General features: G+C 34.1%; 2 protein-coding genes across 2 annotated transcripts; both read left to right on the top strand.

Moving 5' to 3' along the window:
• Positions 1–335: 335 nt before the first annotated feature.
• LOC126779934 (E3 ubiquitin-protein ligase RFWD3-like) lies at positions 336–4,950 on the top strand. The gene is made up of 2 exons (XM_050504140.1): positions 336–486; positions 2,358–4,950. Exon 2 carries the CDS (start codon positions 2,375–2,377, stop codon positions 4,307–4,309), a length of 1,935 nt encoding a protein of 644 aa, XP_050360097.1. The 5' UTR covers positions 336–486; positions 2,358–2,374; the 3' UTR covers positions 4,310–4,950.
• Positions 4,951–8,826: 3,876 nt separating this feature from the next.
• On the top strand, positions 8,827–12,834 carry LOC126780112 (thioredoxin domain-containing protein 9). The gene is made up of 6 exons (XM_050504377.1): positions 8,827–9,000; positions 10,140–10,220; positions 10,754–10,853; positions 11,256–11,457; positions 11,691–11,826; positions 12,526–12,834. Exons 2-6 carry the CDS (start codon positions 10,156–10,158, stop codon positions 12,662–12,664), a joined length of 642 nt encoding a protein of 213 aa, XP_050360334.1. The 5' UTR covers positions 8,827–9,000; positions 10,140–10,155; the 3' UTR covers positions 12,665–12,834.
• Positions 12,835–15,314: the final 2,480 nt, after the last annotated feature.

Consider the following 15,314-nt stretch of genomic DNA (forward strand, 5'->3'; position numbering starts at 1 on the left):
GAACCATACCAACATACGACCATAAACTCGGATAATCAATTTCAATTGATAATAAGATAATAGATTAGGATCATTGATAATTTACGAAAAAACACTATCGTGTGTTAATTTAAGAAAACTTATGAAACAAATTCAGATTTTTGTGAGATTTTCTTTTAAAAGTTACGACAAAATCTTTAATTTTAGATTAAATTACTTTCTTGGCAGCAAGAACTTTAAATACGTATCCGATTCCTTTTTTGACATAATAAATACAGATAATACAAAAACTGACATTTTATATAGAGTTCAGCGACTTTTATTGTCGTTATGTTTGCTTAAATAAATCTGGTAAATTATTTTTGTAAAAGGAAAAGTTTTGTGATATTATGGCGGAAATATGTTTAAAAATGATACTTTTTAACCATTTTCACATCAAGATAAGACAATAGTTTCATTAGAAAGTGCAGATATAATTTGTAAATTTGACAATTCTTTTGGATAGTTGTGAGTATTGTTTTGTATTCTTTTAGATTTAACTAAAAATATGAATGAACGAAATATTTGAAACTATTAATATATGAAACTCGTATAAATTGCTCGTTAAAGTTCTTTCATACTCGGAACTTTGGACCCCGTAACAATATTTTTTTTTTTTATTATTTGGATTTATTTTTAATCAAACAAAGTATGAAGCAAATGTAAAATTGTGAAATAATTAAAAAGCTACGATATTTGATTTTTGAATGATTTAAGAATTAATATTAGCAATTGTTAGCGATAATAATTAACTCTATTTTTTTAATATAATTCATACATGTCACCAAATATTTATACCAATTGGTAGAAGCATGTAGATAGCAATAGGTGCTATGTTAACATATGCAATTGTTTTAAAGAGATGAGTTAGATCTTATATCATAAATATTTTTCTTCACACTTCAAAAGAAATGTAATTACAAATTAAACACTCAGGCTTTAGCTATAAATGTTGTTCAGGGGGTGCTTATTAAAAAATTCCTGAGCTTTTTTGTTTTCAAGGCCAAATCATGAAGTATGATAGAAGAAAACATTTAGTTAATTGGTCCTTGGGATGGAGTCCGTCTTCCCGTCAAACTAATATGTAAAGATATGACCTTAATGCTTAAATACTTAAATAATCTGACCGACTAACACATCAACGCACAGTCCAAACCACTAGGGCAAGCACCATGAGAATTAGCATACATGTTCTTATTTGTGCAGCACACTAGCACTAAGGAAGTACTTAAGCTAGTATGAACATAATCAACTTTATTCAAATCTAAGTACAAGACTATTCAGTGATGCTCGTCTAGAATTCCTATAATATTTGATTAAGAATTATGTATTCTCAGCACAGGGCCTTAACCTTTAGGGTAAGGTGGAGTAAGACCATTGCTATCCGTAGACTGTATATCACTATGCCTCGGTATTAAATAAATGTTGAATAGTTTGTAGAAAAAAATGTAAGACAAGAATATCTTCTTGTTTCATAATTTACAGTGTGATGTGTTTCTCGGTAGTCGGGATATAATTTTCAGACTAATTTTTTATGAATTTATGTGTGATTAGTTTTGGCCCTCGTGGGCGTAGAGCAGGGCAGTGATATTTTTGCAACATATATATTTATTAGTGGTAGGGCTTTGTGAAAGCTCGTCTGGGTAGGTACCACCCACTCATCAGGTATATTACAAAACAGCAGTACTTATTATTGTGTTCTGGTTTGAAGGGTAACTACAGGCACAAGGGACATAACATCTTAGTTCCCAAGATTGGTGGCGTATTGGCGATGTAAGCGATGGTTAACATTTCTTACATTGTGAATATCTATGGGTGTTGGTGACCACTTACCATCAGGTGGCCCATATGCTACTATATTATTTTTGGCAAAATCTATACATATATCTAAATAGGCAAATAAAACAGTTTTCTCTTATGTTTGTCAACGGTGTTTTTTTTTTGTTAGAAAGCAATAGCTTTTTTTGAAAACACTAATAATATATGATTATTAAAAATTAACGAAAAAACTTAGTAAGAATCTGTTAGTAACAATGTGGTTAGTATTTATAATGATTGTTCCTGTAAGTCTATTCTGTAAGAACAAACTCGAAACTCACCGCATAAAACAGTCATGAAGTGTCAGAGAGTGTTAAGTGACATTAACCATAATAATTACAAGAGTACACGCTTCAAAATAGTATATCCCCATAAGTTGGTAGTCAACATTTCACGGGTGGGTTTTCAGTTCTTACAGAATAGCACTGCTGCAGGGTTAATCAGGTTAAGATTATTATGTTGTAAATAAAAAAAACAATTTAAAGTGACAGCGAGACCTAAACATGTTTCTGTATTTACAGGTACTTAATGTTAAATTATGGATGAAGATGCACAAGTAAGTAACGATTCTATTATAATTGTACCAGAATCTCCTGAAAGCCCAAGCATTCTACGCTCTCCGATAATCAATTGGCAAGGACAAGACTCACAGCCTTCTACTCACCCTGATTCTGTACAAGATGAGAACGCACAATTTAACGATAATATTTACAACGAAGGTGCTAGTTCGAGTAACAATGAAACGATTAACGTTCCAAGAGATAATTACGGTATTTGGCAACCGAATATGGGCGTATACAATGATAATTCTAACTCGGCACAAGCAAATTCATCACTCCCTAACCCAGAAAGCAATCAAGCAATACAGGAATCTGTTAGACCCAATAGCGCTGAACCGTGGCGACCTGGTCTCGGTTTAATTGATAATACCTCTAATTATACCCAAGCGCCAATCGTACATTCAGAAGATAGCAACACAGGTATGATAAATCAAGAATCGAATAGCTTACAATCGTTTCCTGACGCTGACATTAAGAAAGAAGATACAATTGAAGAACCGCCCGCGAAAATTAGAAAGTTGTCCTCTCCAAAACATAATGATGAGGTCGACGGTGAGGCTTGTCCAATTTGTTTAGATTCTTGGGGTAATTCGGGTGATCATAGGTTGGTTGCTTTAAAATGTGGCCATTTATTCGGTGCTCAATGCGTTGAAAGGTGGTTAAAAGCTCAGAACAGCAAAGACAGGTCCTGTCCCACGTGTAAAAGTAAAGCAACATTGAAAGATTTGAGATTTATCTATGCGAGGAGACTCGTGGCGGCAGATACGTCACAGATAACATCGCTGCAAAAACAAATTGATATATTACAAGCAGAGAAAAGTAGGACAGAGCTGGAACTCGAGAAGTCAAGAATAGCTCACCGAGCCTGTCTGTTACAACTGGAAGTCCTTAGGAGTACGCTCATGAAAAATCAAGTGTCAAAAGAGCAAGCGCCCAGAAGATCATGGAGATTTGCTCTGGAAAAGAATTTAGAAATCAGTAAAGATGGCGGCTGTAGAGTCCTCACGTATAATTGTAGGACTTACGAACTATACGTTTCTCAAAAGAGCACCGTCAACCTTTTTCCCGGTTTCGGGATTCGAAAAATTAGCTGCACCGATAATAAATTAGGTGAATTCGTTAACTTACACTCGAAGCCTATAAGAGACATAACATACTCGCAGCCCAGAGACCTACTCCTCAGTGTGGGACTGGACAGCAAAGCTCGAATCGTTGAAAGAGGTATTCCGAGTGCGTCTATACAGTGCGGCGTACCTCTGTGGTCCTGCTCGTGGGATTACTTACGTAGCAACGAATTCTATGTCGGAGGAGTCGGTGGTGTGATACACCAATATGACGTCAGGAACCCGGGGTCATACATTCAAAGATTAAACGCGATCTCCGACATATCCCCTGTAGTATCCCTTTGTTCAACGGAGTATGGCTTATTATCGTGTCAATTGAACTCATGCTGGCTTTGGGTTAGTAACATGAGGCAGTGGGAGCCTCGATCGTTGCCAGTTGAGGGGCCATTCATGTCCCTGTGTTATGACAATGAGTCACACAGGGCGTTGTTGTCGTCTCGAGCTAGTGCGAACGAAAGATCAAGACTGAGCTTGTGTAAGTTAAAAGCAAGTGTACCAAACGGCGAGATATTGTTTGATATCGAACAGACATTTGCTGGATCGGTTCGTTCTACGTTAATGTCTAGAAGTTCCTTTGTAAGAGCTTCAGGGGCATCCTGGGTAGCTGCTCATTCGGAAAGTGAATCGTCTCTTTATCTTCATGGGCTGGACGGTGCGAGGACGATGTCGCTGCCGGCAGCGGAGCCCGCAATAGACGTGTGCTCTGCCCATTTAAACGGCGATACCATACTCGCGGCTCTCTCCGAATCTAGATTACGACTATACAAAGCAATACCGACAAATTCTTGACGAACAACGTATTAATTACACTGTCGCTTATGGACTTTTGAATTTGGTTTTTTTTTTTTTTGTAAATATTTTTCGTGTTTAGCCTTTAAATTGTAGGTTATTAGTATTTGTTAAAAAAAAAAAAACAATGTTATAAAATATTTTGTATCGTACTGCCATTTTGTAATAAATATGTGATTTTAATTTTAATATTGTTGAAATGTAATTTAAGGTATCGAATAATAATGATATATTACGGCTGTACCCATAAATGTTATTTAGGGGATTTATATTATTGGTTAAACAATGTTTTGTCTTCTTCTTTCGAATGTCAAATCAATGGTGACAGAAAGAGAGAAATCAGTGTTAAACTAAACCGCTAAACATCGACCGTTCGTTTAGTTCGTTCTCTCTCGTTAGTTCTTTCGACGGAAAAATCCAATCTACCAGTTAAGGTTGGGTGATATAGCTAAATAGTAATGAGTCGAGATGGTTAGCTCTGTTGGACACAATTTCTTAATTAATTTATCAGATAATTTTATCTAAAAATATTTCTTCCTCCATATAAATAGAGTTATAAATATTGTTGACAAAAATTATAGGATCAGTCTCGTTTGTGGCATTATTATATTATACCAAAAAACGGTGCCATGATGCATTTACGACAGTCGTTAATTTTAATATGATAACAAATAGTTAAAAACAAAAATATACAAGCTTAACAATTTAAAAGTACTTGTCTATGGTATACCATAAAAAGTCATTTATCTAATTTAATATATTTTTTTTTATAGTCTGTGGATTACAATCATTAATTTGATACCGTTCTTGTTATATTGTAGTCATATATTTAATCTCTGAACTCAAGGCACCAATACCTTAGTAGGTATATTGGAATATATGTACATACAAACATAGACTACAAAAATCATAGCCCTACTTTTTCTACTACGAAATAATGCGATAAAGTTAAATATGTCATATGTCACTCGAATTGTGAATCTTTTTATTTTTTTTTAAAGTCTAATAATAATTTGAAATCGGTGGATTGGATACTTATCGTTTGGTTGCCAACAACGTTTTAACTCATTTTATAAAATAAACGTTCGGTGTTTAAAGGTCTCGTGTTAAATTTTCAATATAATATTTAACAAATAGGTAAACATTTTCACAGTTTTGGGAAAAAAAATTGTTTTTTTTTTTTTGTTAAAATTTCCAATACTGTTAAAATTTAAATGAAATTGTTATTGCAATCAATTATTTTTTATTTTGTATCTAAGTCCATCCGCTGTGAGATAATTCGTTCTTGTCACCTGTCAGTTGATCATTACTAAAAAAATAAACAAACAGTTGACATAACCTCGTAACAACGCAGGATTAAATAAATATTGATTTCATATTTATTAAAAATATTAAAGCAAATAAAGAATAAAAATATTTTCATCGTAAATTATTCACGCCATTTCAAAGTTACGTCGTCACTGGCCTGGCTGAAACGCATTCTCGCAACGGCCGTACAATAGCATACATCCATTTTGATATTTAATGGCCGCTATTCTTAACTTGGCATAGCCATGTTCTATAAAATAATATAATAATTAAGGACATAACTGTCCGAACATGGTCTGAAGTCGTAAATGAATCAAAATATAGCAAAATTTACAAAAAAAGGATACAATTAGTAAAAATAATAAATTGAATGTAGGTTGGCGGACTGAAAGATGGGTCACCGGATCGTAAGTGGGCACCATCGTCCATTGAGATTGTGTCGGTACCGACCTTGTTTATTCAGATGTTATGTCCCTCGTGCCTGAGAATACTCTGCCCTCACCCTTCAAACTGCTGTATGCTACCGCTAAACAGCAATGCTTAATATTATTGTTTACGTCCGATTATGCTTCAAATTTGACCAACTTAAAGATTTTCTATAAAATTGTACTATTTTCGAATTTGAGACATGTCCAATGTTAATTAAAAAAATTACGTTAATATAATCGTTTTCTAGAACAGCAATGTTTGTTTTGTGCTAGTTTAGTAATTATCTTGTATACAATACGCCACAATACATTACGAGACATTCTTTCCCGGTTTACTTCTGGATCAGATTTTATTAGCCGCTTACCAGCAGTGGCGTAGCTAAGCGGATAATAGCCCCCGTGTGGCTTTGCCTTGGTTAATACAGTAACAATAAAATTTGGTATTTAAAAAAAAAAAAAATAATGTAGATGATTTTTTTTTCTGCTTGTTTTGCAACAACGCAAAATATAAAAAAAGTTGTTTTTTTTTTTAGTATAGAAATAAAATGCCCCTAGGGAATCTCTTTAAGAGATTCCAGTGTACCGCCTCACCCTATAACAGCAACGTTAATGCTAATTAACTATTACACTAACAAGTTGGTCTACCATCTATCATAGTAAGTATGATATTTAGTGCGGACAGCGAGACGGTCGGCGATTAAACGGTCAGCCTGAGCTAATGTGGACCTCGCATCTTAAATAAATGTTCTGCTTACAAGTCCGATAGCAGGCCAGGCCCTTGTCGCATGTACATACCCGCTGATAATCGTTAAGGCGAAAGTACGATACATTAATTATAAATAAAAATTGTAATAGTTTTAAATTTGAAAGTCCTCGCAATGTTAATATGTAATGAAAATTGTCGTTTTGTAAATTTCTACGATGTACCTAATTATTTTTTAATTTATTTTTATTGTAATAAATACGTTTTTTGAAAAGATATACAATGATTATTTTGAACCTTCATAACTATAAGCGTAATAATAATAAAATCATTTATTTCGACCAAACAGGGATCATGAATACAAATAAATAGTAAAAAGACAAAAATTACAATAATAAAAATCTGAATTAAATTAAATCAATTCAAATTCACACTAATTAAAACAATCAATCATATTAAATTATACTAAATCAAATATATAAAATAAAATTAGATTAAATCATATTAAATTAAATTCCAATAAATTTAATTCCATCAAATTAAATTCCATCAAATTAAATTCCATTAAATTAAATCAAAAATAAATTTAAATTAAACAATGTCATGAATGTAATTATTGTCAATTATTGTAATAATTACAATTTTCGAAGAAGATAACAAAAAATGTATTCAGATGTAAGGCTATTTGCAAGCCTCTCTGGGTAGGCACTAGGGACCACCCATTCTTCTTAATATTTTCTACCACCAAATATCAATAACATAAATTTGTGTTCCGGTTTGAAGGTTCAGTGAGTCAGTGAACTTTAGACGCAAGGTACGTAGAGTCTTACTTCCCAAGGTTAGGCATTGCCGATCTAAGGGATTTATACTGTTTCTTACAGTGCAAATGTCAAGGGGCGATGGTGAGCACTTACAATCAGATGACCAACTTGTCAGTATGCTTACTTATTAAAAAAAACATCATAAAAATAAATTCATTTATTCTTAACATAACAGAATCAAATGAAAGAAAACCGCAATTTCAATAATTTTGGTAGGTTCGTGATCGTGGGTGTGGGTCAAACCTGGGCAAGCACCACTGAATTATCATGTGCTTAATTTGTGTTAATAATTCATCTCGTGTGAATTTGTGTGTGAATTCAATGGTGGTAGAATGCATCGTGAGGAAACCTTTACGTGTCTAATTTCACTGAAATTCTGCCACGTGTATTCCATCAACCGGCATTGGGGCAGCGTGGTGCGAGGACGAGGCCTTAGCCCAGAAATGGGACATTCACACTTTGTTACTATAATAGATATCGAATTAATTTCTAATAGTTCGAATTGTAAATGTTTTCTATTAATGAACAATTTGTAAATAATTTAATGTAATATTTATATATAATAAATGCTATTAAAAGGTTTTGTATAATGCTATATAAAGGTATATGTAATACTGACGCATTTTTTTTTAAATTGATTCCGATCCAACCCACATTCTACCACCAAGAAAGTTAACTACAAGTAAGCTTAGGTCTAGAACCCCTAAATAAGCAATACTTTAAACGTTGAAGACTTGATATATAACTAAAATGGCATTGCTTAAGTCGATGACAACTAATTTAGGCACAATTATGTTTCATTTAACAGTTAAATACATTAAATTTTAACTTATTAGTCATAGAAATAATTAAAATTAAGTACTTACAAATTGTATTATCAATACATAATAATATCATAGATTTTGAGCGTCTCTACGTTAACTATTTAAATAAAGTAATAATAAAAAATTTTAAAAAAAAATCTTTAAAGGGTCCAAGAAGGAAAAAATATTGTTTAAACGATACAAAAGCTTGTCGCGATAAAACATACGTCTTGACACAAGACGTTACTTAGAATTAAATTGAAATTTTAAATTAAAAAAAATCGTCAATATTTGACAATATAAAGTTGATTAATGTACAAAAATGACCACTCTAATTTAATATACTTACTAAGATGTAAGTCCTGTAAAAAAATATATTGTTTTATTTTGGGGTAATTTTGAAACATTTCGTAAGGTAAATCAATGAATAATGTTGCAGCACTGAACCGAACTGTCTGCCGTGATACGTCTGTCATTTGTTTTTAACTTGTAAACAGTGGGTGTCGGAAATCATCATTTGTTTTATGAAAATAATGTAAAATACTACAACAAATACTCGTTTTCTCTTATCAATAAAATATATATCGTGCTTGAAACAGAGTGGATTTATTTTTGTCGTTTGAAACCAGTAAGTGTTTGAGTTTTTTTTACTTTTTCAAAACATGTGTGCCTATGAGGTCATCGGCCGCATTTTGTTTATGTACGCAGTTAACAAAAGGATAATACACAGAAGAAAATTATTTTAAAAACATTGTTGGGGATGTATTGTAATTGAAAGTAAAATAGTGATATATATTTTGGTATTGATAGAGCTAGTCCAATTTTAGCGGTATTGTGACACTATTATGCGCCATATATGGTACTAAATTTATCCGCCTACGAGCTATATATACTTAAACAATACTTACACAGCATTTTAAATCAAAAGAGTTACATGAAATCCACAATAACGTTAAAATTATTGTATTCCTCAAACAATATTTATTTTAGTAAAATAAGTAGTTTTAGATGTCTTTACTTACTGATGGTAAACCTTTTGCAAACTCATCTGGGTAGGTATCACCCACTCATATAATATTCTCATTCTATATTCTTTAATACACTATGAATGCCTCGTTGGTCTAGTGGCTTGAAGTAAGGCCGCAGAGCCGGAGGTCCTGGGTTCAATAACCAGGTCGGGCCAATAAAAAGTTATTGGATTTTCTGTCAGAAAATTCTCAGTAGCAGCCCGGAGTCTGGAAGTTGGAAGTGTGTACACTCCCGTGCTTCGAAAAGCACATAAAGCCGTTGGTCCTGCGCTTGAACTCTTTCCGGTCATGTGGAATTGCTCTCCCATCCAATTATGAGAGTTAGGGAATAAAGTGCACTTGTGTTTGCCCACGTACTTGTGCACTATAATACCTCCTGCGCAGTTGGCTAATCTCTCTTGAGAATGGCCGCCGTAGCCGAAATCATTCTAGAGGACATTAGGATTATTAATATTATTTAAGATATTCTACCAAAAAATAGCAGTACTTGTTATTGTTGTGTTCCAGTTTTAAGGGTGAGTGAGCCAGTGTAAATAAACAAACAAAAATAAAACAATTATTGCTAAACAATATCAAGTATTGCTGTTTTGCGGTAGAATATCTGATGAGTGGGTGGTACCTACCCAGACGAGCTTGCACAAAGCCCTACCACCAGTTAAGTTAGTTAAAAGTTAAGTTAAGTTAGTTAAAAATATCTATAAGTATACATGAACTAAAAGTGTGTTCTTACGTATTTCAGATAAAAATCCATCAAGATGGAGCAAATAATACACCAAGTCGCGCAAAATATGGAGAAACAGCTGGACAGCGAGATTGAAAGGTAAGAACCATTCACGGTGATGTGAAATTCCTATGACTCAGTAGAATTTATCATAAAATTCTTCTGGCTAGTTTTCTTACCATCATCAATCAATATACAACATGTAGTTCTCAAGCCAATTTGGACAATTGCTTACAAATAAAATTAAACACGCTTTGAAAAGCTCATTAGGCATCACCTAATATATACATAATAGAAAGGAACAAAGATATACAAGCCGCCCAATGTTAAATTATTTTATTATTATTGCCCTGTATTATAAAGTTTCAAATCCTGGAAACAAATTGCTAGTTTTATTTTTTAGGTCCGTTAGTAGTGTCAGTTATTTCTATTGAATGACAGCATATCATGATATAATAATTTAAAAAAAAAAAAAACTCATGCCTAGAAAAAATTTTGTCATTCATTGGTTCCCCATCGTATTATGTCAGTGAAGGAATAGACAGTACAAATGTATTAACTATTCCTTTAAAAGGAATACACGACTGAATTTGTTCCAAAAGACCTCTCCATGATTATCGTTTTGTTCACAGGCTAGATGCTCTCGATAACAGTGACTTGGAAGCGATAAGACAACAGCGTATTGCCGAGATGAAACAGCGCGCTAAACAAAAGCAGGAGTGGCTTGCTATTGTAAGTAGCCATTTAATTAGTAAATCTCAGTACATATTTTCCTGTCTTTGTTATGTGATAGAGTGCCTACCACCCATGGGAAAGTGGCTACCACCGCCCTAAACGTTTACAACAAAGAACCGGTAGCCTGGGCCGGATTATCCATTAGGCAGGCAAATGCTTAGAGTCCCTGTATCCGGACTACTAGACATTGGGGTTTAAAATTCATCTCGTGTTCTGCATTGAAAAAAAACTTCTCGAGGAAACCTGCATGTTTCGGCTGAAAATCTGCCACGTGCTTATCCACCAATCCGCATTCTAGTAATAGTGGTGGAATCAGCTGTGAAGCCTCTAAAGGGGAAAAGAAGCCTTCGCCCACGTAGGTATATGCATACAGTTACTTTACATATATTTTGCATTAAGGGTCACGGCGAATACACGGAAATCGAAAATGAGAAAGAATTCTTCACGGTTTGCAACAAGAGCGACAATGTTGTGTGCCACTTCTACCGCAACGACACTCCGCGCTGTCGTATTGTTGACATGCACCTCAAGCTGCTGGCTAAGAAACACATCGAGACACGATTTGTCAAGCTCGATGCCGAGAGAGCGCCCTTTTTGGCCGGTGAGTTGAGATTGTTTTTTTTTTTTTTTTTAAATCATAAATAGGTAAGCATCAGGTATCTGATGGTAAGTAATCACCGCCCACAGCCATTGGCGCTGTATGAAATATAAACCATTCTTTATATCGTCAGTGCGCCATCAATCTTGTGCACTAAGATTTTATGTTCCTTGTGCCTTCAGTCACACTGGCTCACTCACACTGATAATAATTTGATAATAATGATCTGTCCGCAGGCCGTCTAAAGATCCGCGTGATCCCCACAATAGGGCTTGTTAAAACCAATAAGACAAAGGACTTCATAGTTGGCTTCACAGACCTCGGGGGACGAGATGACTTCAGCACCGAGATGCTAGAGTGGAGGATAGCCAGGTGAGTTTTGCCGGCAGTCTTTTCGATCCAATAAGACATAGAAACCTTCAAGGAAGGAGCATACTCATTCCTTAAAGGTCGGTTTGGCAATGCACCTGCAAGCCCTCCGGCGTCCATGGACGGTGGTAGTCACATACCATCAAGTGAGCCACCTCCCCCCTTTTACATTAAAAAAAGTTGGTTATAGTTAAGCTCAGTGGCGTGCCATTGGAGAGGCCTATGTCCAGCAGTGAACGACGAAGGGTTGATGATGTAGGTATGAAATAGTTAAGAGCACCTTCCTGTAAATACCTCCTCCTTTTTAAGAGGTTTTGAGCTTATTCCATCACACTGCTCCATCACATGTGGCAGGGTTTCATCCTACACGTGCAGGTTTTTCTTCACCTTTGAGCTTGTGATGTATTATTAAAACAAATTAATAAAATGAAAAGTGGTATTCTTCAATTAAGATTTACGCATTCTAGCTTGTCTTGGCTCATAGTTTGAAATTAAAATTAAATGAATAGTAAAAAATGTTATTGTCATCAGAACTGGACAGACACATTCAATTTCAACTCTATAGGTAAAGATGAATTGGTTCTAAATCAGCTTACAATATTTGACCTAAACAAACTTATAATAAAATTGACAAAGTAATCATAGGGTAGAAAAAAAAATCATCGGCTATTTTTATAATTTTAACTATAATTTCTTTCCCAGGGCCGATGTAATAGAATACTCTGGTGACCTGCTCGTGCCCCCCACTGAGGCTAAGAAACAGCGCGCATTGCACATACAGAGCAAAAAGACAATCCGAGGCCCAGCGGACTCGGATTCAGATCTGGATTTTAGTGACTAGTTACAAATATTGCCATTAATTACCTTATGTTAAATATAGCATTCAAACTTTTTCTTTGCTAATAATCATATTGTCGAAAGTTCCAGACAGTTTTTGACACTTTTAAAATTATGAAGCTAAAATAATATTTTGTCAAATAAAAATAAATAAAGTATTATCTTTAATATTTATTTTAGTTTTTTTTTTATTATGCATTTTTTATACTGGCAATACATATTCCATTCGAGAAAGAGTTAACAACCTCAGATTTATATATACCATTTAATTTAATGATAGTTCTGCTACACTATGAACAGTTCTAGCGAGCAGTTCTTGGTTAATATATCTGTATTAATAATACAACACTATTTCATAAAATTACTTATATCACGACGTTATTTCTTCTTCCAAAGCTTCGATAACAATTTCCCCGATACACGTTCAAATCATTTATCCTTAATGAATGTAGATAATTCAAAATCTCGACCAATGATATTCATTCAATGCGTCGATTCATGGTCAAGTGTTTTTACTCCTATGGTTGGAAAGTTTATTTATAAATTTAGTTGCTATTTGTCATGGTAGTATCCCAATGCGGCCCCCGAAGAGAAGACAGAAATTTTAAGATTCATATATCAAAGCAGAAACAATACAATCCAATTTAACCGTTTTTTAAACTTCAATCCTAAATTGTTTAAATTAGGGGTATAAATTGGTATATATTTTCCTTCGTTTTTAAAGACGGATGCTTAAACTATCGTAATGGTGACTTACACTAACAAATAATCCATGCTTGATGGCAACAATAAATAATAGTAAATTAAAATCTTGTTTATAAGTTGGCTCACGGCTGCGCACGGGCTTATGAGAACAGTTAAACCTGAGAGTCCTAAGATCGCTAAGCATAGATTCCACTGTCATTGAATGGTTCCGCTCTTATCTGTTTAACCGACAGCAATGCATAATGGCTAATAATAAATATTCATCCTATCTAGATATTCCTTCCGGTGTCCCACAGGGTGGTGTGCTCTCTCCTCTTCTCTTTTCTATATTCATTAATACTCTCTCTTCACTTATTTCCTCCTCTTATCATCTATATGCTGATGATCTACAAATTTACGTTACCGCTCCTTTAGACAGTATCGATGAGGCAGCTGCAACCTTGAATCATGATTTGGCAAAGATATCCGAATGGTGTAAATCTTACGGTCTCAAAGTGAACCCGAGCAAGTCGCAAGTGGCTATATTTGGCAGTCATAAGCTTCTGACGAGGGTCCAAGATAAACATCTACCTCCAATCTTATTTGAGGGCAAAATATTACACATGCAAGAGACTGTTAGAAATCTTGGACTACTTCTCGATGCTTCCTTTTCCTGGGTACCTCAAATCGATGAAATGAGTCGTAAGATTTTCGCTATCATTATTTATTTAAGGCGATGGAAAAAGCTATTGCCTATCAAGGCAAAGATCAGGTTAGCTAATACGTTCCTCATACCAATACTGGACTATGCTGATGTCTGCTACATGGATTTAACTGAAGACCTCCTAAATAAATTAGAACGGCTGCAAAATATAGCCATAAGATTTATTTTTGGTCTGCGAAAGTTTGATCATGTCTCTGAGTATCGGTCTCAGTTAAAGTGGCTGCCAATCAGACTACGAAGAAATCTACACGCCTTATCTCTCTCTACTCTATTCTTTATATCGATCACACACCATCTTACCTTAAAGAACGCTTTAAATTTCTTGGTTGCGACAGCGCACACAGCCTGCGTTCTTCGGATGATAATAAACTAGTTACCCCCTGCAGCCGGACACAAACCTACAGTAACTCTTTTACTGCAAAAACCATCAAACTTTGGAATGCACTACCTACAGATATTCGGCAGTCGAATTCATTGAGTATTTTTAAATACCGCTTGAAAAGCTATTATTTGTCCATTTCCAAGTAAGGTATGTATGAAATATTATGTAGTTTATAATTTATCTGTATATAATTTTATATAATATGTATATGTGTATATTTGTATGTATGTATATGTGTATATATGTGTATGTATGTATGTATTATTATATGTGGTTAGTGGGATGTAGATATGTGTAGTTTATTAAATATTTAGTATCTTCTTTTTATATGTAAATGCACTTACCTGTTCTCTTACAAAATTCTTTCACTTTTGTCTGTTAGAGATAGCTATAAGCGATAAGACCGCCTTTGCGCACCATTTTTTTTATTTTCTTTTTCTTTGATTGTTTCCTACTTCTCTCATTTTGTGTATATGTTGTGCAAAAAGTGTTAAATAAATAAATAAATAAACCACAGTCCTGACCCAATTATTGACAGACTATTGCTGCTCCCTAATACTTTAAAATTTAAATGTTACAGTTTTATAGATTAAAATTTATACCTATGGGTAATTAATAAATACTTCAATTCATCGTTGTAAATTGACACAAAGTTATTGTAAAAATAGCTAATTAATTACTGACTACAATAATATCTATATAGTTTAATAGGTGTTATGTTAATTGTTCATTGTTATCAACTTTAATGTTAGTGTTTAAACGTAAATAAGGAAACGCTTGCAACATTTTTGCCAGCTGTTACTAAACGTCAAAACTCGAAAAATTATATCGAGTAGCGAGCTGTCATAAGTCATTCGATTATGA

The sequence above is a fragment of the Nymphalis io genome, chromosome 30, assembly GCF_905147045.1.
Source record: "Nymphalis io chromosome 30, ilAglIoxx1.1, whole genome shotgun sequence".
Classification (NCBI taxonomy): domain Eukaryota; kingdom Metazoa; phylum Arthropoda; class Insecta; order Lepidoptera; family Nymphalidae; genus Nymphalis; species Nymphalis io.

Coding starts and splice junctions, on each gene's coding strand:
- LOC126779934 (XM_050504140.1), top strand. CDS start 2,375: ATGGATGAAGATGCACAAGTAAGTAACGATTCTATTATAATTGTACCA.
- LOC126780112 (XM_050504377.1), top strand. CDS start 10,156: ATGGAGCAAATAATACACCAAGTCGCGCAAAATATGGAGAAACAGCTG. Junction 11,458..11,690: donor GAGAGCGCCCTTTTTGGCCG/GTGAGTTGAGAT, acceptor ATCTGTCCGCAG/GCCGTCTAAAGATCCGCGTG. Junction 11,827..12,525: donor CTAGAGTGGAGGATAGCCAG/GTGAGTTTTGCC, acceptor TTTCTTTCCCAG/GGCCGATGTAATAGAATACT.